This window comes from Podarcis cretensis (assembly GCF_951804945.1).
Source record: "Podarcis cretensis genome assembly, chromosome: 3".
In the NCBI taxonomy this organism is placed as follows: Eukaryota; Metazoa; Chordata; class Lepidosauria; order Squamata; family Lacertidae; genus Podarcis; species Podarcis cretensis.
The window spans coordinates 18,207,480-18,232,705 of NC_137172.1; the positions used below are offsets into that span (position 1 = coordinate 18,207,480).

General features: G+C 43.7%; 2 protein-coding genes across 4 annotated transcripts in view; one reads left to right on the forward strand and one right to left on the reverse strand.

Moving 5' to 3' along the window:
- Nucleotides 1–13,358, forward strand: part of LOC307211710 (two pore channel protein 2-like) — a 32,003-nt gene extending 18,645 nt beyond the window's left edge. For both annotated transcript variants that reach the window (XM_079968605.1, XM_079968604.1), the window contains exons 10-19: nucleotides 2,207–2,351; nucleotides 2,540–2,725; nucleotides 4,505–4,569; nucleotides 5,117–5,204; nucleotides 6,952–7,021; nucleotides 8,031–8,250; nucleotides 10,250–10,340; nucleotides 10,834–10,947; nucleotides 11,858–11,982; nucleotides 12,841–13,358. In XM_079968605.1, the coding sequence (XP_079824731.1) occupies nucleotides 2,207–2,351; nucleotides 2,540–2,725; nucleotides 4,505–4,569; nucleotides 5,117–5,204; nucleotides 6,952–7,021; nucleotides 8,031–8,250; nucleotides 10,250–10,340; nucleotides 10,834–10,947; nucleotides 11,858–11,982; nucleotides 12,841–12,986 (1,250 nt within the window). In that variant the 3' untranslated portion in view covers nucleotides 12,987–13,358. The remainder of the gene's footprint in view (nucleotides 1–2,206; nucleotides 2,352–2,539; nucleotides 2,726–4,504; nucleotides 4,570–5,116; nucleotides 5,205–6,951; nucleotides 7,022–8,030; nucleotides 8,251–10,249; nucleotides 10,341–10,833; nucleotides 10,948–11,857; nucleotides 11,983–12,840) is intronic.
- Nucleotides 13,359–14,040: 682 nt separating this feature from the next.
- Nucleotides 14,041–25,226, reverse strand: part of BUB1 (BUB1 mitotic checkpoint serine/threonine kinase) — a 35,246-nt gene continuing 24,060 nt past the window's right edge. The window contains exons 14-23 of one of the 2 annotated variants that reach the window (XM_079968523.1): nucleotides 24,015–24,096; nucleotides 23,230–23,311; nucleotides 21,813–21,984; nucleotides 21,066–21,203; nucleotides 20,319–20,434; nucleotides 19,273–19,434; nucleotides 18,292–18,449; nucleotides 18,009–18,186; nucleotides 17,051–17,157; nucleotides 14,041–15,383 (exon numbers count right to left, since the gene is read on the reverse strand). In XM_079968523.1, the coding sequence (XP_079824649.1) occupies nucleotides 15,188–15,383; nucleotides 17,051–17,157; nucleotides 18,009–18,186; nucleotides 18,292–18,449; nucleotides 19,273–19,434; nucleotides 20,319–20,434; nucleotides 21,066–21,203; nucleotides 21,813–21,984; nucleotides 23,230–23,311; nucleotides 24,015–24,096 (1,391 nt within the window). In that variant the 3' untranslated portion in view covers nucleotides 14,041–15,187. The remainder of the gene's footprint in view (nucleotides 15,384–17,050; nucleotides 17,158–18,008; nucleotides 18,187–18,291; nucleotides 18,450–19,272; nucleotides 19,435–20,318; nucleotides 20,435–21,065; nucleotides 21,204–21,812; nucleotides 21,985–23,229; nucleotides 23,312–24,014; nucleotides 24,097–25,226) is intronic. The other variant, XM_079968524.1, reaches the window with a different exon arrangement.

Sequence of the window (25,226 nt, forward strand, 5' to 3'; positions counted from 1 at the left end):
GAATGTGGGGAAAGGATGAGTTAAAAACTGGGCCATTTAATTCAGTATTAGCTGCAGTGAGTGGCAGATGCTCTTCAGGGTTTCCAGCAGGCGTCCATCCCAACGCTAACTGGGAATGCCAAGGATTGAACCTGGAAGCTTCTCTATGCAGATGCTTCATCCCTGAGCATACCTTTTCCTCAAAGTAGTTGGAGGCAAGCAGGAGCCAAGTTGCTTCCTGAAGCCACATCTGTTTCCTTCATGCCAACAGTGTGACGTGGCAGCTAAAAAAGCCAATGCAATTCTGGGCTGCATCAATAGGAGTATAGCATCTAGATCAAGGGAAGTAATAGTGCCACTGTATTCTGCTCTGGTCAGACCTCACCTGGAGTACTGTGTCCAGTTCTGGGCACCACAGTTCAAGAAGGACACTGACAAACTGGAACGTGTCCAGAGGAGGGCAACCAAAATGGTCAAAGGCCTGGAAACGATGCCTTATGAGGAACGGCTAAGGGAGCTGGGCATGTTTAGCCTGGAGAAGAGGAGGTTAAGGGGTGATATGATAGCCATGTTCAAATATATAAAAGGATGTCACATAGAGGAGGGAGAAAGGTTGTTTTCTGCTGCTCCAGAGAAGCGGACACAGAGCAATGGATCCAAAGTACAAGAAAGAAGATTCCACCTAAACATTAGGAAGAACTTCCTGACAGTAAGAGCTGTTTGACAGTGGAATTTGCTGCCAAGGAGTGTGGTGGAGTCTCCTTCTTTGGAGGTCTTTAAGCAGAGGCTTGACAACCTTATGTCAGGAGTGCTCTGATGGTGTTTCCTGCTTGGCAGGGGGTTGGACTCGATGGCCCTTGTGGTCTCTTCCAACTCTATGATTCTATGATTCTATGTGTGAGAGAGAGTTAAGGCTGGTCTGACTGTAGCACCACTGTAGAGGCAGGTACCATTTTGAGGGGAGCCCATTCTTCTGCCTGCTCTCCTAGCCATCTACTATACTGGACCACTCAAATATGTTATCTCCCACCTACAGTCGGAACTGAGATGGTCTGTTCTGCTGCCTTGTCTTCTTAAAAATGCTGATAACATCTTGAAATGCATTATCCACTGGCTCAACTGGTTTCATTCACTCCTTCAGGAGGTAATGAACACCTTGAGCCCAAAGATTGTTTTTTTTTTTTTATGTCTGCTGCTGCAATGTAGTGTTGTCGTTGTTGAATTTTTAAAGTTGTGTTTCGTTCATCTCTTCATATATTTATCTGAGTGTGCTGTAAACAACCCTGGAATCCCACAGGGTGGTTTTTAAAAAATGCAGTAATACTAATAATAACCTTAATAGGATCTTGAGCAGCTCACTGGGTGTATATTCAGCAGGGTGGATTTGATTTAAATCAAATCGATTTAAATCACAATTTAAATCACTAGTCAGTAAGACTTGATTTAAATCTTTTTTTTCTTTTTTTTACAGAAAGACTCATTTTTGCTGGTATAATCTTAATATTTACAACCAGATGAAGGTTTCATTTTTGGAATAATTAATTTTCAGAGTAGTTTTTACAGTTATAACAAAAATTACTGATTTGGTTATACTATTAGAAGTACACTGACATATAATTATGAAATTATTGTGAGGTTTAATAAGTTAACTGTTTATATTTGGACAACTTTTCTGCTGTACTTTGTTGGAAGGAGAAAAACAATCATTTCCTTAATAACTAAACAATTTATTTAACTAAAACAACATTATAGCACATGTATCCATGTTTGTTATCTGATGTGGTTAAACAATTTTTTTAAATTAAAAAACAACAACCTTAGACTGAGTTTTAGCACACATGAATAACTTTTAAAAAATCCTTATTTCCTGATGAATAGCCTTTGGACAATAATGTAACGTAAATAGAAAACTACCTTTAGAAAGATTTTTTCCTCCAAAAGTGTTTTATTTTAAATTTTAAAAATCCAAGTTAAATAAAAACAATCAATTTTTAAAATTAATTTTTTTAAATAATTGATTTTTATCCACCCTGATATTCAGTTAATCTGCAGCTGCCTTTACTTTTCTCTTATGCACATCTGGTTAGAAGACCTGGCCAGATCCAGACTGTTGCTCTTCTCCTGTAGGTTTATGTGTGGGGCTTTTCTGAATCGCTGAGTATTGGCCTAAGCAGCTTCTAAATGAGTCCCTCCCTGCCTTTCTGGCATTATTTTCTGTTTATGGCAGACAAAAAATCTTTTGTGCGTCTGGCTGATCTTTTGAATATACAAGTGATCACCATGAAGCTCCACAGCCACCCCCTGGAAGTCTGGATTCCCCATGTGTACAACTCTGCTCCTAGCCTCCTCCTGCGCAAAATGGTTCAGCACAAGTGAGTCTGAATCGCTTTCCTTTCTAACAAAGTGCTTCAGCTGACCCTGAGCAAATGTTCTCACCTGCCCACGGGGCCATTTTGGATGGTGCACGTGGCTGGGTGGTAGTAGTTTGGGGTTTTTTGGGGGAAATTATTTGAAATGAACAAGTTTGGTTGGTAATTAACCTGGCAAACATCTCCCGCAGGGTATTTGTTTGGATGTATGATGTCATCATACTCATCAATGCCGTCTTCATTGCACTGGATGAGGAGAACCCCCTCATTTCCTACGCAGAGTGGGTGTTCCTCAGTCTGTATATCGTCGAGATTCTTCTGAAATTGTACACCTACGAACCCAGAACCTTTTTTGCAAGGAACCAGTTCTGGAACTGGTAAGTAAATTCTTTAATTTTTGTCCTTCCGCGTTATGAAGAAGCCAGTAGTTTCTCATTCTCCTATATTGACTGGCTCTCCAGGATTTCCAGACATTTCCAGCTTTACTTGGAGATGCCAGGAATGGAACCTTTGACCTTCTGCAAGCAAAGCATGTGCTCTACCACTGAGCTATGGTCCTGTCTATTAATATAGGCTTGCCAGGAAAAACTCTGACTCTACACCATATGTTTAAAGCACTCTCACGCCACTTTAAGAGTCCTGGCTTCTCCCAAAGAATCCTGGGAAGTGTAGGGTCTTAGAAGTGCTGAGAGTTGTTAGGGGACCCCTCACAGAACTACGATTTCCAGCAGCCAAACTACAGTTCCCATGATTCTTTGAGGGAAGCCATGACTGGTATCCCACAGTGCACATAGCTGAACTCTGGAATTTGCTCTTACAAGAAGTAGCAATGGCTACTTGGATAATTTCTTCTTCTTCTTAACAACAACAACAATAATAAATTTATTATTTATACCCTGCCCATCTGGCTGGGTTTCCGCAGCCACTCTGGGCAGCTCCCAGCAGAATATTATTACTACTAATAATAAAGCGATAAAACATCAAAGATTAAAAACTTCCCTAAACAGGGCTGCCTCAGATGTCTTCTAAAAGTCTGGTAGTTGTTCTCTTTGACATCTGGTGGGAGGGCGTTCCACAGGGAGGGTGCCACTACTGAGAAGGCCCTCTGCCTGGTTCCCTGTAACCTTGCAGTGAGAGAACTGCCAGAAGGCCCTTGGAGCTGGACCTCTGAGGTCCAGATGAGACACATTCAGGGACAGAATAAGGCTGTGTCCTGCCTCCACTACCAGAGAGATAGTATGCTTCTGAATGCCAGGTGCTGGAGATTGCAGATGGAGAAAGTGCTCAGCTCCTTTCTGCAGGATCTGGTTGGCCACTGTGAGAACAGAACACTTGACAAGATGGGCCTTTGGCTGGACCTCACAGGACTCTGAGGTTCTCACAGGTGACATGATTGTCATGAGAGATTAGACCAGCCTCTTCACCAAGCTGGAGCTCTCCAGATGTTTTGTACTGCAGTACTGGTTGGGGCTGATGCAGCTGTCATCTGGAGGGTGCACTAGGTTGGCGAAGGCTGGTGGAGATTGTAATAGGCATATGACTTAAAGTCACACTACAGTGGTACCTCAGGTTAAGAACTTAACCTGAAACTGTTCTTAACCTGAGGTACCACTTTAGCTAATGGGGCCTCCTGCTGCTGCCGCACCGCCCGATTTCTGTTCTCATCCTGAAGCAAAGTTCTTAACCCGAGGTACTATTTCTGGGTTAGCGGAGTCTGTAACCTGAAGCGTCTGTAACCCGAGGTACCACTGTAGTCCAATCGTAGTTGTGGGTACCTGAAATGCCGGTCAAGCCCAGAGGGTCCCCAGATGACTCCATCCACCATTCTTGGGTCATGCTGTGTGGAATATGGTTTGTGTGAGCATCATGGCGGAGCAATTGGGTAGTGTATGATAGTCAGGAGAAGCACATCAGGAGTTATTCACACTAACAGAATAATAACAAGTGGCTGGGGAAACACGTTTGATTTCTTTGTGGAAAGGCCCTACGCATCTTTTGAAATTTGATGGGAAATTGGAATTAATTTTGTAAACCAGCTAGCTGGTGTTGCAAGCCTCCGTTCTTCTCACAGCACCCCAGAGCAATAGGAAGCTATATACGTCTGTAACCCGAGGTACCACTGTAATTAAACAAGTGTCTTTTCCCATCCTTTCTAGGTTTGATACTTCTATCATTCTTGCTGCCTTGATTGCAACTGTACTAAACACTACCCTTAAATCAGGTAAGTCTGTGTGTTTCTCCTGTGCAAAGGTATGCAGCAGGTGAGATGAAAACACTTCTCCATTTCCCATATGGTTTCATGTCTCTTGTGACCATTGGTGCATCAAAGAACAGATAAGGCAAAACTTGAGGGCCCTTTGTAATGCTGGCTCGTGGTAATGTTAAACCATGGATTACCCTGGTAGAAACAAGCCTAGTCTCCCTCCATGCTCACAAACTCATTCTTCTCCAGTGCAGCTGCAAGGAGGAGATCCAGAGCTTCTGCTTCCATTTGATATGGGCTGCAGTTTTGCATCAACCACAGTGGTGTGGAGATATTCCTAACCATGGTTTGTTAAAACAAGCTAGCATGACAAAACACAGCTGGAAGAAAAAGTTCCCAAACTTAAGGACAGAGTAAATGAGCCTTAAGTTCACTGAAGCTCGTTGTTCTCAAGATAAGCCCAGCTTTCCCCCATCAGAATGACCTATGGCTTATGGTGTCCAAGCATTAGGATAATGTTAGTTTTCTTGTGTGCTTTTCCCCATCCCCTCTTCTTTTTTTCCAGTGACCGTATACAACAGCCAGCAAGTATTGGACATTGTTTTTATCCTGAGAGTTCTTCGGCTCATAAGAATCATAGACAGTATACAACGGTAAAATAACCAGGTTTTATTTACAAGCACTGCTGTAAGAGCTATAAAATCATGTTTTCTAGTGAGTTAAGTTGTTGGGTATTAGTTTGCAGAGTATGCAGACTGTGGTTTGTGAATCTACTTAGACAATAGACTTCACCTGTTGCAACCATATACAGGCTGCATCTACACAGATTAAAAAATAATGCTTTTTTATATATAAAAAAGTTTAAAAATATATATGGAGTTTGCCATTAGCTCAGCAGCGTCATCTAGTGTCTCATTTGTATAATACACTTAAAACACACTTAAAATGTTATATCTGCAGCTGTATAGCTGAGTCCACAGATAAGTAGGTGCTTGTAAAGTAAAAAACAACAACAATGTACTAACAAGTATATAACTTGGATAGAAAAAATTCTAGTTCCAAGCTAGCTAACTAATCTAGAGAAGACAAAGGCAGCCTTTTCCCTTTGTTCTCAATGGATAGATTGAATGTGACAACTCATATTTAGATCCCGGGGGGGGGGGGAGTTGTAAACAGGATGCATGTTAAGATGCATCAGTCTAAACTTTAAAGGATAGGGAGATCAGCACAGAGGCCAAAGGTACAAAGACAGTCTCATAATCTGGAGCTCCCTGGCTCTGTTTTATCCTTATGCAGACCCCTTTCTGCAATGCCTCCTTTTTTGGTATTTCATAGAATCATAGAATCATAGAGTTGGAAGAGACCACAAGGGCCATCGAGTCCAACCCCCTGCCAAGCAGGAAACACCATCAGAGCACTCCTGACATATGGTTGTCAAGCCTCTGCTTAAAGACCTCCAAAGAAGGAGACTCCACCACACTCCTTGGCAGCAAATTCCACTGTCAAACTGCTCTTACTGTCAGGAAGTACTTCCTAATGTTTAGGTGGAATCTTCTTTCTTGTAGTTTGGAACCATTGCTCCGTGTCCGCTTCTCTGGAGCAGCAGAAAACAACCTTTCTCCCTCCTCTATGTGACATCCTTTTATATATTTGAACTTGGCTATCATATCACCCCTTAACCTCCTCTTCTCCAGGCTAAACATGCCCAGCTCCCTTAGCCGTTCCTCATAAGGCATCGTTTCCAGGCCTTTGACCATTTTGGTTGCCCTCCTCTGGACACGTTCCAGTTTGTCAGTGTCCTTCTTGAACTGTGGTGCCCAGAACTGGACACAGTACTCCAGGTGAGGTCTGACCAGAGCAGAATACAGTGGCACTATTACTTCCCTTGATCTAGATGCTATACTCCTATTGATGCAGCCCAGAATTGCATTGGCTTTTTTAGCTGCCGCGTAACACTGTTGGCTCATGTCAAGTTTGTGGTCAACCAAGACTCCTAGATCCTTTTCACATGTACTGCTCTCAAGCCAGGTGTCACCCATCTTGTATTTGTGCCTCTCATTTTTTTTGCCCAAGTGCAATACTTTACATTTCTCCCTATTAAAATTCATCTTGTTTGTTTTGGCCCAGTTCTCTAATCTGTCAAGGTTGTTTTGAAGTGTGATCCTGTCCTCTGGGGTGTTAGCCACCCCTCCCAGTTTGGTGTCATCTGCAAATTTGATCAGGATGCCCTTGAGTCCATCATCCAAGTCATTGATAAAGATGTTGAATAAGACCGGGCCCAAGACAGAGCCCTGTGGCACCCCACTAGTCACTCTTCTCCAGGATGAAGAGGAATTTACCAGTGACACCTAAAAGGCCCATCCCATCCAAACTCAGTTTTCATACACTGTTTTCTTCTAGGTTCCGGGTAATCATGACTACGCTAATAAACATTGTACCTACAATGCTAACCTTTGGTGGACTGGCTTTGGTGAGCATCACCTTCACTTTTTTTTTAATTCCTCCTCATCCTGCTCGTTTTCCTAAATCTGCAGGGGCTTTGGGCTAGTTTGCACACAAGGCAGGATTCAACCCAGCTGCTGTGTGTGTGTGTGTGTATCTGTCCTCCCCGCTTCCCAAACTCAAAGCATGCACAGCCTCAGTCATATCTAGAAATCACTCCCAACAGTATTATACATTTGTAGATGATTCCTAGGAGCAGGATGATTTTCCAAGTAAAAAAGGTAAAGGGACCCCTGACCATTAGGTCCAGTCGTGGCAAACTCTGGGGTTGCGGCGCTCATCGCGCTTTATTGGCCGAGGGAGCCGGCGTACAGCTTCCGGGTCATGTGTCCAGCATGACTGAGCCGCTTCTGGCAAACCAGAGCAGCACACGGAAACGCCGTTTACCTTCCCACCGGAGCGGTACCTATTTATCTACTTGTACTTTGATGTGCTTTTGAACTGCTAGGTTGGCAGGAGCAGGGACTGAGCAACGGGAGCTCACCCCCCTCGCGGGGATTCGAACTGCCGACCTTCTGATCGGCAAGTCCTAGAGAAGTGTCCAAACAACCTGGTCTGATCAGTATATATACTAATTCCTGGCCCACTTATGGCACGTTTAACGGGAGACTTTCAGACAGGGCTGGCCCACCCATGAGACAAGGTGAGGTGACCACCTCAGGAGACCAGATCCACTGGGGCAACATTGACAGCCCCCAGCTCACTGTGCTGCCTCTGCTGCAGCCTCTTGGCAAATAAGAGGCACTACAGGTCCCGTTCCTAGGGAGGAAATGGCAGGGGCTTCTGGGTTCTGCATCCACCAAGCATGATTGAATGGGCCGCTTCCCCACCCCCCTCCACTGGCCCGACAGCCTTTGATTCCAGCTTCAACCATGTGGTGACGTTGAGTTGATTTCCCTTCCCTTGTCCCCAATGTAAATCTTCACTCCCCCTGTGTGTGTTCACTGACAAGAAGATACCCACATTTCCCCCATTAGGTGGTGTATTACGTGTTTTCCATCATCGGAATGGAAATCTTCCACGGGAAGGTCCAGTTCTTCGCTGGAAACAGCACCGTGCAACATGCCCTCTACTGCGGAAACCCCGCTCTGAAAGACACCACCTTTGCTCGGGCCAAATATTGCAAGAATAACTTCAATGACATTGCGTCGTCTTTCGTCGTCCTAATGGAATTAACTGTCGTCAACCAATGGCATGATATCCTTCGTAAAGCAGCATGGTTTTTTTTAAAAATGCTTTGGAAGGGAGTAAAAAGCCACCAAGGACTTCCTATCCTTTGGCAAAGCTGCACACTATAACAATAACAATCATTATTATTATTATTTCTACCCTGCCTATCTGGCTGGGATTCCCCAGCCACTCTGAGCGGCTTCCAACAAAAGGTTAAAAATACATTAAAACATCAGTCTTTAAAAACTTCCCTAAACAGGGCTGCCTCCAGATGTCTTCTAAATGTCAGATAGTTGTTTATTTCTTTGACATCTGATGGGACGGCATTCCACAGATCTCAGTGGGCACACATGAGCAGAAGAGGCCAGCCCTACTGTTGGGTAAAAGTGACCTGTCCCTAGTGTTGAAACTGGAACCAATTGCTAGTTCAGGTGGCTCAGGTATGCAGACTAGGAACGGGGTGGGGGACGACATCCTGTCCTCCTCGGGCAGTGAAACGTTTCGGGCTAGCCCTGATTACAGAGTCATTTCCAGAACAAATGCATATATGCAAAAGTCGGTGTTAAATCTCATTGAAAGCAACAGGAGTAAAAATATTCTATAATAGTGTTGTTATTTCTTTAAGGTTTGTAGTCAGTGCTGTGCAAGAGGCTTTCCCAAATGCCCCAGGACTTCTCCTTCCATTCACACTCCAAATCTGATCCCGGGGATCCCCATCAGACCTCTGGAGCTGACTTTGGGGGCTGTAGAGGAGAGGAAGTGCAGGGGAGAGCTGTATTGTATCAGCAGAAGCCCCACGTCCCAAGTTCAACAGCAGCAATTGGATACAACCCTAAATGTTAATTACCATTTGGGAAGGTTCAGTGATCAATGGCAAACTTCTAACAATTATTTCTGCAGCTTTTCTTATGTCACGGACATAATGATCATAGAACTTGCACCTGGTCAGGCTACACACATCTTTGGGTAATCAGAAGTTTACTTTCTAGGACGCAATTTTTGTTTCTCTGTCCAAAAAATGTCAGCTAGATACATGTATGCATAGGTTTCCAAATGCCTTCTGCCCCCCCCCCCTTTTTTGCAAGGAGAGGAGCTATTCTGTTTCTATGAAGCTGCTTTTGAAATTGTGAGGCAGGCCTTCTGCAGAAGCCTACGATATAGCATAGAGGAATGCTTTTGCAGAAAGATTTCTGAAAGGGGGGAGAATAATGAGAGGCACTGGTGTAAACGGACACAGGGGGCACTTTAGATCCATGCCATCAGTGAATGTTGCTAGAGAATGCAGTTAAAGGTAAAGGGACCCCTGAATATTAGGTCCAGTCGTGACAGACTCTGGGGTTGCAGCGCTCATCTCGCTTTACTGGCCGAAGGAGCCAGCGTACAGCTTCCAGGTCATGTGGCCAGCATGACTAAGCCACTTCTGGTGAACCAGTGCAGCGCACAGAAACACCGTAAACCTTCCCGCCGGAGCGGTACCTATTTATCTACTTGCACTTTGATGTGCTTTCAAACTGCTAGGTTGGCAGGAGCAGGGACTGAGCAACGGGAGCTCACCCTGTCGCAGGGATTCAAACCGCCAACCTTCTAATTGGCAAGCCCTAGGCTCAGTGGTTTAGACCACAGCGCCACCCGTGTCCCTTGAGAATGCAGTTAGCCAAGTCCAAATGGCTAAAAGCTTGGGGGACGGGGTGAATTATGGAATTTGCTCCCATGAGAGAGGTAGAGACGGCCACTGACTTGGATAGCTTTAAAAGAGGAATAGGCAAAAGCTGTGTTCTACCTCCACAGCTGGAGGCAGTATACCTCTGAATGCTCGCTGCTGGGGAAAAGAACTCAGGACCTGCTTCCAGGCTTCCCATAGTCATCTGGCTGGGCCACTCTGAGAACAGGACACTGGGGAAGAATGGCTATTGGTCTGGTCCAGCAGGCTCCTCCTACATTCCTAAGTGGAGCCTAACTTGGCAGATGGGCGAAGTTAGTAAGCATGCATATGGCAAACTTCCTTTTATAGTCCTTAACTTTCAACTCCTTGCCAGTGGATTTGCCCTGGTGACTCACGAGGCAGCAAAGCTATACTTCATCACCTTTCATATTGTCGTGGTCATTATGATCATTAAGTAAGTCCAGTGGGTTCCTGCACCTCCTTCCTGGGGATAGAAGTGGGGGCATTGGGTTGTATTCCACCCGAGTAGGACCAGTGAAGCAAATGAACATCAGTTAGTCCTAGCGAGAGTAGAACCACTGATGCTAATAGGCATGACAAGCGTGATATGAGACTCATTCTGCTTATATTTAATGTTCCAAATGTGTGTACGCTTGCAAGCAGAGTAACATTGATGCTCTGAAAATCCAGTGGGATTAAGGTACAGCATAAACACCTGTCCTGTTCTGTTCTAGGTGAAGAAACTGGGTTTGTGTGTACATAGTGATGGGCTGCTTTGGGGGAAAAGTGGGGTATGAATTTAATAAATAAAATAACTAAAATAGAAAGTCTATGGTGTGTTGATCACACACTTCAGTGCCAACTGCCACATGGATGCATGAGGTAGAGGGGGGAAAGGATTGTTTTTTGAGGTGCATTATTTCCATGTGTCAACTTTTGATTTTTAGCATCTTTATAGCATTTATTCTGGAAGCATTCTTTGTGGAGTATTCCCTTGAAAAGAGCGAAGTGGAAACTGCCATCGAGAAGAAAATCCAAGAACTTGGTGTGGGCATTCAGGAGTAAGTTAACCAAGGACAGAATAACATCTCCCTTCCGGTCCCATGTACATGGCCCAATGAATGATGGTCGAGTGATGCTTGATTTGTATGGACTTGAGCAGCTGCCACCTGCGAAAACTGATGCTTTAGTTATAACTTTTGTGGCCATTTGGCTGAATGTATTTACAATGGATCCACTTTCCCTTCAGTGGTGGTCCAGATGTTGGACTACAACTCCCATTGACCTTGCTGGCAGAGGCTGGTGGGAGTAGTAGTCCAACCAAGTCTAGAAGGCTCCCTTAGATGTCCGCTCATGAACTGCAATTCTTAATAACTTTTGCTTCTCACTGCTGTCATTGTTTGGTCATGTAAACTGATTCTTTAGTTTTAAGAATTGGCACAACCTGTCAGCTTATTATATATAGAGAGAATGAATGAATGAGTAGGGTAGGAGAGCTTAAAAATGCCAAAAATGCAGAGGCTTGACAACCATATGTCAGGAGTGCTCTGATGGTGTTTCCTGCTTGGCAGGGGGTTGGACTCGATGGCCCTTGTGGTCTCTTCCAACTCTATGATTCTATTTCACATCTGGCAACCCATGTGTCCCTTTGGTTTTGTGCTTAGTTTGTTTCTACTACATTATGAAGTCTCAATTTATTTTTAAAAATGAAACAAAAGAGGTGCAGGGCACCTGGCTGCTGTAGACCCCAGATCTATTTTAAACATTTACCTGAGAATAAGCCCCGCTGAATTCATTAGGACTTTATTGTGCTTAGCCCTGCTGAGGATTGCAGCCTTGTCATTTTTTTCGAGAAGAAAATTGCATTTCCAGTAAAAAGCTGTGCACTTAACAGGAAAAGCATGATCTGCAGCCCTGTAGGGAATGTATTGAGAAGGCAGGTGCTTATAGTTTTTGTGGTGTTTTTTAAAGGGATGAACTTCTAGAAGGTCAACTGATAGACAACATGGAAACCAGTGAAAATGACCTTGGAGGTGAAGAGGGAGCAGCAACGAAGAAGAAACCGAAAGGACTGATGTTTAAAGTTGCTTCCAAAAGTGAGTGTGTTCTCAGACTTTTTAAAGGGTTGCTGCTGAATGTTTAGCATGGAACTTGAGTGAATGCCGCGGCGAGACTCCTTATGGGGTCCTCACTGTGGGACCACATTCACCCGGTGCTATACCAGCTGCACTGGCTCCTGGTGGAGTACAGGATCAGGTTTAAGGTCCTGGTTTTAACCATTAAAGCCCTATACGGCCTAGGACCCTCGTACCTATGGGACCGCCTCTCCTGGTATGTCCCACGGAGGACTTTACAGTCTTCAAACAAAAACATATTGGAGGTCCCGGGCCACAGAGGTTAGGCTGGCCTCAACCCAGAGCCATGGCTTTTTCGGCTGTGGCCCCAATCTGGTGGAATGCTCTGTCACAAGAGACTAGGGCCCTGTGGGACTTGATATCTTTCCGCAGGGCCTGCAAGACAGAGCTATTCCACCAGGCTTTTGGCCAAGGCACAGTCTGACCCCCTCCTTTGGTAATCCTCACAGACCTCTAGCCCAATGGTTGCCATTAATTTGATTTTGAATTGATTTTAAAATGAATTGATTTTAGAATGCTGTGTTACTTTTATTGTTTTTTATTGTTTTACTTTTATTATCTGAGCCCGGCTTTGGCTGGGGAGGGCGGGAGATAAATAAATAAATAAATAATAATATTTTCCAAGACATGAGTGTGTTAACACGTTGATAAAACTGAAGTCCTACTGGCCCAAGGGTCAGACTAGGCTGCTGAGAGAAGTCAAAGTGGTATCCATTTTACATGATGTAACTTGTCATGTGCATTTGTACTGTGGTGCTCAAGGAAGCTTTGAGCTTCTCTATCACTGGAAATTAACATTGTTCAGCTTTTTGTCCCCAGGATACAGGACTGTTGATGCTTTACTTCAACGCATGTTTGAAGCAGAGATACCTCCGGAAGAAGAAGGCCCTTCACTGGAGCAGATCTTAAACCTTTCACCGGATGACTTTTACCTGAAGAACCCTACCTTCAACAGTGCGGTATAACTGGAGGCTACTTTTCAGGTGGCTCACTAGCTGCCACAGGCTTATCTACCACATGCAGATAAGAGGTACTGGTGCTCTGCTCTCTAATCCCTTCCTCCAATGAACAGAGCATCCCACAGTGCTATTTTTTTAAAGTGTATAAAATCATGAAAATTGCAGTATTTTTTATAAAGGGGAAAAAAGCACATTGAATGTGTCTAAAATACTTGACTCTCTCCAAAGATACTTAGCATGCTATCTAAATACATAGTACTAAAACCTGTATAAAATGTCTAATATTTACCTCTGTAACCTGTTTTGATACAGTAATGCTTTTCCTTGGGTGCATTATCAACCAATGTGGGGTAAACCAATAAAAGGTTATAAAGAGAAGACTTGTTTCTATCTCTCCTTTTTTCCTGCCTATTATCCTGATTAATGTTTAAAGCAAGGAGAAAGGAAACAAATGGATTTTGTCTTGTGGCCTGGTTTAAAAATGCTACATTTTTGTGCAAACTGATACCTAACAGGTAAAGAGTGCTTAAAAACGGCGATCTCTGGGCCGTGTTTGGCATAGTTAATTATCGGAAGATATTAGCAGCCAAAACTCAAATGTCAGAGTTGACACCAGTTTGAAGGCTGGTTCATATGGGTGAGGCAGCTGCCTCTTAAGTCATGCAGAAGCAGAGCGGGCACAACCACTACCACCCTGCAGCTGGCAATGTGTGACCTAAGTCTTAAAGGCATGTTTTCCCCCTGTTTATGGGGAAAAGATTGCGCAGAAGCCATAAATATGAGCCAGCAGTATGATGGCGGCTGCTAAAAAAGCAAATGCAATCATAGATTGTATTAATAGGAGGAGTGTTCACATCACATGAGAGGCAATAGTTCCACTATTCTGTACAGCTCAGGTTGGAGGGCCATAGATTCCTGTCTTGAAAGTTGGACTAAACGACCTTCAGGGTCCTTTTGAATTCCAGGATACGTTGCATGATGCAGAGGAACAGATTGTGTTGGAGCAGAGGGTACAGAGTACTTCATGCCAACTGCATTTACTAACTGAGCCATACTCATGCTCCTGCTGCTAATTTATTAAAGAACATTTTGTTGTTGATCTTAATATTTTTAGCAACATGCTCCCGCTTGCTTCTTTTGCTAAAGTTTCTATATATATTTGGACGAGGCTTCTATATTTTGAAGGATGCCTTCTTGTCTCCAATAGCTTTGACTGTTTGTTAACCAAACCAGCATCCTTTTAAGCCTTGCTGTTCCTTCCTGATCTGTGGTATACACCCTAGTTGAACTTCTAATATTGTGCTTTGCAACAACTCCCAACTTCCTTTCTAAAAAATCCCCCTTATTTGAGGGAAGTTTGTCTTTTGAAGACAAATGAAACCATGTTAGATTTTCTTATCTTGAATTTGATAGCACCGTGGTCACTGTTCCCATGTGCTCAAACAACACATTCTGCGAGAATCGCACTGCCAGGGACAGGGAACTTTAAAGCGTTAAGATCGGAATGTGGAAAATATGAGAACAACAAGAAGGCGGCAGTAATGAAAATACTGGAGATATACTTCAGAGGTGCAGACTATGGGAAGCCCGAAAAATTAATTTGGATTGTAATTTGGCTGTTCTTTTCTTTTAATTATTTTTAATTGGATTATGATTTGATAGATTTGTTAACTGGATGTTCTTATTGGAAAACTAATAAAAATGATTTATTTTTAAAAATGGTTTAGAGCACAGTGCCACCCACATTCCTTTATTTGGATGTAGGGGACAGGAAGAGGAAGTCTGTTCTTGTAAGATTGGATGTTACCATAGTAAACAGTTCAGAGCCTGAAAAACTCATTCTAGAACATGGCAGTTAAAATCTCTGCTCTACATATGTAATATAATTGGCTATATTGATTTACAATTTGATTAGTTAAATTTGCTCAAAAATATTAAAAATAGACCCCCTTCTATAAACATCCTCATCTTAGCTGTTACAGTACTGGATTTTTCTCCCCAAGCCTTTATAATTCATTCTTCTCCATCCACTCATCATAGTACCCTGGGGTCCCATTCTCAATCCTTTCCCTATTCTCTTAGCTACCCAGTTTCCAAGCTGCTATACATGTTTCCTAGGCACTGTTAAATTTATTAAATTCATAGTTACAATAAGGTGGGGAGCATTCTCTATTAAGGCGTGTTTGTGGGCCTTGGAGTCCCAAGATTCACTTCCGTGAATGTTTGTTTTCCACGAGCAACACGGCAAGCCTTTTACGGAGCACTGCTACTTTACTGGCGCAAGTGCTCAGAAATACGTCTCTCAATCTTGCCCGCAGCACTCCCAACGAAGGAATGTGGTTGCAGTCTTGTACATTCAGCAAGGTGAAGAAGAAATCAGTCCAGAGTTCTGCATTCGGGAACCTGGAAGATTAAGCACAAGGTTAAAGACTTTACAGGCATCATTAAAAATGCCCACTGCGTCCTAATATAACAAGCTCAAACTTTCTCATGACACGAGACCAATGTTGGTCTCCCTCAACCAAGCAAAGTCTTATTAGTCACTGGGTAAGTTTTCACCCATTTAACACGCAGCCAGGATACTACCCAGCACAAGTGCAAAAGAGTAAAATTAAAATGCTTCTTTCAAGCCTAGTTTCAGTCAGGGGAGGGGAAGCACCACTGTGCAGGCAAGTGCGCCAATAGGCAACCTCTGACTTAGGAAGCTGGTGAACATGTGTTTTATGCCAGCAGGCCTTTAAAGTCTAGGAGGCAAGGGTCTTTGACATCACTGGTTGTTGCTTAACTGCAGACTTCTTTATTTAGTTATTTATAGGCTGCCTTGCTGACTATACCCCCACGCAGGGTAAAGTAACAACAAAATGTAAGACAACATAATAAACAGAGCAGCAGCCAAAAGCAGATCAGTATGTATGTATGTATGTATGTATGTATGTATGTATGTATCCCCACTTCCTCTTCAGACTTCCAAACATGCTCTCCTCCTGGATATTCAATCCCTGAACTGCTTTTCTGCAATTCTTTGAGTTTTGTGGCTTGCAAAACTATTTTTTTATTTTGTCTCTTTAAGCTTTGTGAAATGTGTTTTTTTGCTGTACTCTGGCGTGTTTCTCAGTGACCCCAATCTGCCTCCTATCTTTTCAGCACTCACCCCTTGAGTTATTAGAGCAAAACTTTTTAAACTGGTACTGTAGCAAGGGAGGAGGGGGAAACGACGCCAAAAAGAGAGAGAGAGAGAATTGGTACCAAAATAAGATGACAACACAGCTTTTATGAGAGAAGCTAACTCTGTTCAGGAGTCAAGTGAAACAATGCATTTGCTGCCACAACTGTTTCAGGAGACCAACTCTACAGCAGTGTACCGTTAGCTAACCTTACTAAATAGTGTTCAATATATAAATGGTATTCAAATCACTGGTGTGCCTTGAAGTCTTATTGCGGGTTCCTCAATTAAAGCATCAATATAATGGTCAGAAGATTTGCTGATCAGAAGGTTGGCAGTTCAAATCCCTGCGACGGGGTGAACTCCCGTTGCTCAGTCCCTGCTCCTGCCAACCTAGCAGTTCAAAAGCACATCAAAAGTGCAAGTAGATAAATAGGTACCACTCCGGTGGGAAGGTAAACGGCGTTTCCGTGCGCTGCTCTGGTTCGCCAGAAGCGGCTTAGTCATGCTGGCCACATGACCCAGAAGCTGTACCCTCGGCCAATAAAGCGAGATGAGCGCCGCAACCCCAGAGTCGGCCACGACTGGACCTAATGGTCAGGGGTCCCTTTACCTTTACCTATAATGGCAAACAAGCAGCTTGTCCCCCGCTGTTCCAGTGATATCAAAGACTCTTGCCTCCTAAACGGATGCTGATGAGTCTTAGGTGTTCATGAGGCAGTGTGCTTAGTGACTGTGGGTCAATGATGATGATGTCCAAAAAAAAGCCAATGCCCAGCATAAACAAAGTACAATTCCTAGAACACCCCCTCCCCCAGACTGCACAGGAATATGTAGCAAGTGCGTAGACATGTTATGCATTACCCCAAAGGCAGACATTTTGGAAAAAGACTTGTTCTTTACCAACCTCCTAAAGACAGCATCAGGTTTCCAGACTCCATCCTCCTGTTTCACTTTCATGTATGTGCCAAACAGCATGCAGTAGACTGTTGCAGCAATACCAAAGTAATCAGTCTAAAAAATAAGGACATGTTTGTAGAAAGCTTCACAGCTACACAGGAAGGAAAAATTAATATATTCCTCAAAGTTTCAGGTGATCCTCAACTAAACCGTGCTTCTGAACTGCTCTATGTAGTTTTCAGGATCTAATCTTACAGTTTGGTGTGGCGTTTTGTTTTTTTCAGATCTCACCCTTCTGCCACTGAGCTCTGGGTGGCACAGAAATTTTCTCCCCCAGCTCAATTTTATTTTCACAACAGTTCTGTGAGGTAGGGTTAGGCTGAGAGTTGGTGACTGGCCAAGGTCAACCAGTGAGATTCATACCTGGACAGGAATTTGAACTCGGGTCTCTAGTCCTAATCCAGCATTCTAACCAGCACACCGCCTAGTGTGAACTCTGAACGTTCAAAGTTAATGATATTTTTTAGTACTTCTGCATACCACCAGCCTTCCAAAAGCAGTGAGCCGCAAGTCCTGATTGAAATGAAGACCCAATGGCTACCAATAGATTTTTAATTTGCGCGGCGTCTGTCAGCAATGTTGCTGCTTTATACCTAGCCAAAAATTTTGGCCACTGAGTTTAGTGCTGGCCACAGGACCTTGAAAGCTGTCTGCGGACAAATGCCGGCTCCCTCGGCCTATAGAGTGAGATGAGCCGCAACCCCAGAGTCATCCGTGACTGGACCAAATGATCAGGGGTCCCTTTACCTTTATACACTGTCCGGCAGCAGCTCTCTCAGGCTTTCAGACAGGAGATATTCCTTGCCTGGTGATGCCAGACATTGAACCTGGAAGCAGATGTTCTACCCCTGAGATATGTCCCAGACTGCATATACAAAGAGGAAAACCATGCATTTGCTTCATACCTGGTAATTCCATGGCTTGTTTGTCATCATCTCAATACACTGAAATCCAGATGTTTTGCATTTTCCTGTGAATACAGTTCCTGCAGGGAACAGGCTCATGTCTATGCTTCGGCCAAAGTCAATTATAGTCAAGCCATGAGACACGCTATCCACATCGCAGGTGTCGTCGTCCAAAAACCTTTTGCGATTCAAAGAAATCAAACCATTATTTCCAATACGGCAAGGCAGGTTATTTTGATTGGTTTTTTTAAAAAAAGGTAAAACTCACAAGTGAAATACTTGCCTTGCACTGAAAATAAAGTTGTCGGGTTTAATGTCGCCATGAATTATGCCACAGCTGTGAAGCTCTTCGACCATGCGCAAAATATGTATGGTGAAGTAGATAACAAGCCCTTGGGGCATCACTTTCTCCACCAGCTTTTTGTATATGTTTATGGTGTTCTGAAGTTGAGAGAGTTGGGGGTGGGGAAGAGAAGATGCTTATGAACGATCCTAGCCATGAGTGGACAAATTAAGGCATAAGGCTGAAATCCTACATATGCTGAACCAAGGAGCATGTTTCAATGAACGTTTGCGTAAACATGCATACAGGCAGGCTACAATGGAAGCTGTACATGAACATGCTAGACCAGAGATAGGAAACCAAATACGACCCTCTGCACCTCTCTATCTGGCCCTTGGGATTCTTCCCTAGGACACATCCTTCACTAGCCCTGCTTTGTGCCTTTCCTTAAGTGTTTTTGCCTGGCCAGACTATGCCCTTGATCCCTGATAAGGTTTCTTGCTTGCCTGGATGGAGGACAGAGGGGGGTACACAGTGTGTGCAGAAGCTAGCCTACTGTACAATGGCAAGTTTCACATTTACTGCTCCGCCCACTTTTGCCTTTGACCCCGCCCACTACTGGCATGTGATCTCCAGAAGCTTGCCCAGAATGGTACAGTGGTACCTCAGGTTACAGACGCTTCAGGTTACAGACTCTGCTAACCCGGAAATAGTACCTCGGGTTAAGAACTGTGCTTCAGGATGAGAACAGAAATCGCATGGGGGCAGCGCGGCTGCAGCAGGAGGCCTCATTAGCTAAAGTGGTACCTCAGGTTAAGAACAGTTTCAGGTTAAGAATGGACCTCCAGAATGAATTAAGTACTTAACCCAAGGTACCACTGTATATGTGACCCACAGGCTGGAAAAAGTCCTATATCCCCGATGTGGACCAAAACCACCCGCAGTAAAGCTAACATTCATTGATACCTAGACCGCACTCACCAGCAAAGTCCCGTAACTGTAAAGCTCGCCCACTAAAATGCTTCCATTGTGGAAAAAGTGAGCAGAATAGAACTGGATGAAAAGATGGCGCAAGCTTGGTTTAAGCCTTTCTGTTAGCTGAGCTACTATGTAGAATTCCCAGGGGCTTGCTGGCTTCTGCACCTGCAAATAAATGCACAAACACTTTTAGGGTAATTATTATTACCATATTGGCCTAAATATAAGCCTCACTTTTTTTTCCAAATTCTGACTATGAAAAGTTAAAGTGCAGCTTGAATTCGCAACCTTACAAAAATTGGCTTTTATGATATCACTGCTGAAACAGACATACAGTAAAACGGAATGGGTGTGAGTTCGGAATTTTAAGGGAGCGGCTTATATTTGGGCCAATACGGTATTATTTATTGAATTTATTAGTCGCTTTCTCTTGCCCAGGGCAAGTTCATTTTCTGCAGTGAATGGTGGAGACCCAAGGAAGGCTTGCTCCTCCCACTCATCTACTGTTTAGATCTCCTTCTCCACTGAAGGAAAAGAGAACATTAGACAAACCACATTGAGTTCATTTTCAGCAGGGTCAGGGTAGAGGAGATTCATGGGAGAGTGGGAGGAGCAACATGCAGGAAAAACCCACCATCACTACAGGAAAAAGTGACTTCCTGAATCCATGTTAGGCACTTGCCTGAGTGGTGGGGGTTGGGGAGCGGATTGGAGAAGGGCAGGGTGGACATAATTATCACTAAAATAAAAATTATGGCAAATCCCACTACAGATAGGACCTTCTGCCAAAAGGTGCAATGGCCACAGGACAGAAGTGTCTCTTGTACCATGGATCAACCCATCTGTGTGAAACATACAGAGCAAGTGGCAACCCAACACTCTCTTATCCCAGTATAGTTCCTGGTCTTAACCTTTAAACTCTTTATAACCTTAAGTACATAAAGACAGAAGGGTCTGCTTAGGAAGCATCCACACCTGACCTTTAAACAACAGCAGTACGAGATGGCATTTGTTTTCAGATAAGCCACTGAAGCCCAAAGCCCACTTACTTTCAGTATGACTTTCCGATTATTTTTTGTGTTGTCCATATCAAGGACAGACGCTTGATAGACGCGTGCAAAAGCTCCTTCTCCCAGTAAGCAGTCAACATGAAAGGATGTGGTTGCTAAGCAAGTGGCAAGGAAAAAGAAGAGGAGGAAATGTAGAAAAAGGAATTAGAATACAGCAGAAATGACCCATTTCAAACTCATGTGCTAACTTTCTGGCCTGACAGTGGTACCCCCTCCAGGAATTCTATGGAACCAAGGTCCCAGAGACTGGTATGAAGGTGCATGAAACAGGTCAAGCAGGTCTGCGTGTGGACAGGGAACCATATGGAAACCTAGGTATGTACATTGTCTTGAGTCTTGTGACTTCAGGAACTGCCTACACATTTTCAAGCATGCATTGTAGCTGCTATAAGAGCTAACTACTTTTTTTTTAAGAATTAAGCAACTCCATGAAAGCTTAATTTCTCAGGATGATGAATTCTGCACCATATCCTGTACATCTGAAGACCCCTGATTTAGTATTGTGCAAGGTAGACAGTGATGCTCTGCAAAAACTTTGCTTTGGAGTAAAAAAAAAGCCCAAGACTTCATTATTCTTGCAAAATGCAAGTCCCAGCTTCTCACTTTCTGTCTGGCATCCTCCAGTGAATGCAAACTGACAACTTCTTTCAGACCTCTGTCCACATCACACAGTTTAAACTGACATATGTGGGGGGAAACCAAGTATAGTATGTATGCAGGTCTTACCCAATTTGAGTTCAGCTTTCGGTTTGAGAACTGGAAGCCCTGATTCCCATTCAAAAGTATTTGAGTAGGCACTGATTGGCTTGGGCAGCCCAAGCAGAAGCTGATGAATTAAGCTGTTGCTCCAAGGGTCTTCAACTACTTCAGGAGAAAAAAGGATTCTGGTTAAGCCATTTAAATCAGGGAAATAACAAGACTTTCTCATTGACAGGCATCATCAACATTTGAAAAGACTAGCCTAAATGAAGGGACCAAAAGAAAAGGCATGGAGATACAGCCAAAGGTCTGGGATGAAACATTGAGCACTTGGGATACACATTTATTCCCTATAATTCAAAACATCGCCATTTATTTTTTTGAACATTTTCTACCCCCGGCTTTTCTCTCTTAAAAAATGGGCACAAGGCAACGAAGGAATCCAGTGGAGCTGCAAGCTGGTGTTATACTGCTGAATCTTGCATTCTCTAGTGCAACTGGGAGAAACAAACCATAAAGCCATAATTAAGCTCGGCTTTGCATGTGAAACCAAGGTTGTGGTTTGTCGCTCCCTAGGAAGTCAGGACTCATAAACTAACACAATCCCACCCAGGTTTTGACATAACCAGTGCAAACCAAGCTTAACTGTCATTTTCTCGTTAGATGCAGAATGGCCAGCAATAAAGTGCTTATAGTCAGGCAAGTTCGCCTAGGAAGACCATTTTTTACAGCCCTGTATTCTTAGACATATTCCTCCTGGGACAGAAACTTTACCCTGAGTCAGTTGACAGGCAGAGAGTGGAATGGTGTGGAATGGCGTAGAGGCAAGTTGCGCAGCACAAGCAAAATCTCCTGTGCTGCCTGGAGGAGGAGCCAGGGTCTTGTTGCAGAAATTAGCCCACACAGTGCAGTCCTCCTTCAGGCCCTCCGTTGGCGGATTTACCTCCTAAAGACAGCAACACACAAGCTACATCCACCTTTCCATTCAAAGCAGAAAGCAGAATTTAACATCCCAAAAGGTAGGGACATATAAAGGAAAATCCCCACCCCACCCCCGGATTTTATTTTGTTTGGCAATAGCAGAAGATTTACAAGTGTCATCTCCCCTGTTGCAGGCGAGATGCACATAGCAAATGTGTGATGATGTGCACATAAGGAGTTTGTGAGGCCATGTGCACATAAACAAATACATTCAGATGTAACACCAAACCACAGTTTGGCAATCGGGAGAGGAACAATCAACTCTTGCAACAACTGTATGCCCTCGCAAAGTGAACATAGCCGGGTGGCCTGTTATATCGCTCACCAGGGCTTTCATTTATTTTATTTAAAATTTATTTTATTTGCCCCAGCCACTCTGGGCAGCTTCCAACATAGTCTAAAAACACAACTGTGCATCAAATATTAAAAACTTCCCAGATGTCTTCTAAAAGTCAGATAGTTCTTTATCTCCTTGACATATGACGGAAAGGTATTCCACAGGGTGGCTCCATATAAATTCACTTCTCACAGTGGGGGAACCGCCAGAAGGCCCTCAGAGCTGGACGTCAGCATCTGAGCCAAGGCTGTTTAGGACTACAACTCTCATCAGCCCAAGCTGCCATGGCCAACTGTCAGGGATGATGGGAGTTGTAGTCCAACAAGGCTACAACAGAGCTATTGGCTCACCATCGTTGGGTTGATCCTCTCCTAAGACAATACCTACTAAGACACATGAGCGCCACATCCAAACACTTTATTTAAAATGTTTGATTTTCCCCATATGCAAATTTAAGCAGCTATACATAAATCAACTAAAACTCTATGATCAATCAACAATGGTTTCTTTAGTCATCTGACAACCCAAGGTCTTTCTCAATTAAGGTATTTATTTAGTTTTTTTCCTTTGTTTAACAGAAACAACAAAAGACGGGGGGGTGAGGTTGACACAGAGAGGGAGTGGGGGAGACAGGTTGAGAGGGGTCAGCACAGGTTGTGGCAGCCCACTTTGTACCCTACACAGATCTGAAGCTTAGTTTACAAACACCCAGTAGTAAGGAAGAAGCTTGCCCCAGGGTTGAGGCAGCATAATTCCAACAAGGCTCTATGTAGGGTGGGAGGACTACTGGGAGAATTCTCTCAAAACACTTGAAGAATCCTGCATTCTCAAAATCCTTGATCTATGTCTCTGTTATAAATGCCATTCACTTACTGCTGATTTGGCAGCACAGCTGACTGTGGGACGTTCTCCAAAGACTTTGGATCCTGTCAACTTTGGCGGATGCACGGGAACACTGAAAGGAAAAGTTCAATTCAGGAACAAATCTTTCGGGCAGAGCAATTCACTCAGAGAATGAACGACGGTCCAAAATGGCCACTGTTCTCGGTAAGCCAGGTTTGTAAGTCACACAACTTCATTTTGTTGCCTTTTTAGTAATTATGAACCTGACATCCCCACTGCAGGCGCGTAACATGCTAATGGTGACGAGGATATATGCTTATATGTGCAGCTCAGAGACTTGTGCATCCTCTCACTTCCTCACATGTTCTTTTAAGCCCCATCTGAAATGCCAGAGTAATGTACCTAGTCATTGGGCCTCAACCCTTCAGTCATGCCAACCAGATGCAATTTCAAAGAGATTTACTATGGGAAGTATCAACAAGATGCAAAAGAGAAGATTTAATTCCTTCTGGCTCCATTTATTTTACATACCCTGCTCTTTCTTCAGGAAACTCAGAACCATTCTAGAGAACTGCTGGGCAACCTTCTATCTAGGTAATGACCAGTCTGATCCTTACGTAGCTTTAGCAGTGTGGCAGCATCACACACTTTTGGACCACTCTGAGGTGCACGGCAGTGTACATAACATTGAAAGAAACAGTGGTGAGACTTTTTGCCTGAACTGAGAGAAGCCCAAAGATGGCTGCAAGGGGCTATCTGAGATAACATAGTGCCACTGGCTCCTATATACAGGTGTTGCAAACAGTTCAACTCACTCTGCATTCTCGTCTTCAAAGATTGTAAAGGCAGGTGGTGCTGCAGGCGCACTGGGCTTGATGCTGGAAGCCTTGTCCAGTCCTAAAAAGGTCAGAAAAGGGGGGAGGGGGAGATAGATAGATAATTTATTACGGTTGGAGACCAGCTTATAAAACACACTTGGGGGTACAGTCCCAGAAGGAAAACAAACAATTAAAACAATGTACAACAATAAATTTAAAATTTATAAATGCGATAAGCGTATAGACACTTAAAACTTTAAGATAAACTACCGCAGAGAGCTGACCCAGAGTCACCCATGGAACCGAGTTCGGGGATTTTCTTAACGGACTAGTTTGAGTCGGGAGATGGTCTGCGCCTACAAGTCTGTACACAGAATCTGGCGACCATCCGGGTCGTCTTATTATCTTTGCCTAAAAGGAAAAGGTCGAATTTTTGCTATTCCAGGAGGTCAGTGAGCCTCACCAGAAGGGGATCAATGGTCTTACTACGTGCCTCTTCATAAAAGGGACATCTAAAGAACAAGTGCTCTGGGCTTCCTATCTCCCCCAATGAACAGGCGCAAAGTCTCTGAGCATATGGGACTTTTTTAAAGGATCCTTCCAGGACCGGCGAGGGCAGGGCCAAGCTTCTGGCGGGAGGGGGAGATAAACAGATTTTGGCTTTTCTTAGTAAGAAGGGAGAGAAAATGACGGCAAGACAACCCTCTGCACATTGATCTCTCAACCACTGTGGATAACATTACGAACGGAACAGTCTATTACAGTTTTACCTTGCCCTTCCTCCATGGAGCTCAAGCAGGACACTCCCAGAGTGGCTTACAAAAAAGAAAAAAGAAAAGAAAAAAAAAGCCCGGCCCTGCCAACAGGCATCAATTTGCCAAATCAGGTATGAACTCTGAAGTAAAGAAACTGAGGGGAAAATCCCATTCTTTTCAGCGAGCATATTTTCGTTTGGAAGGAACAGGTGAGAAAAAAAGTTGGTTTTGAGAAACAACTTCCCAAAGAATTGCTTTGCACATTAACCCATTTTTAAATAGCATTTCCTTATCTACTTTCCCTGTAAAACCAGTATGAGGCATGTTTATTCCCAGAGGTTTGAGGCATGTTTATTCCCAGAGGTTTGAGTTACCTTCAGAAATTAAACAAATGCAGGTTTTGCCCTTCAGCCATGAAGAAATACTACCCAATTTAACTTCTATGGTTTTTTTT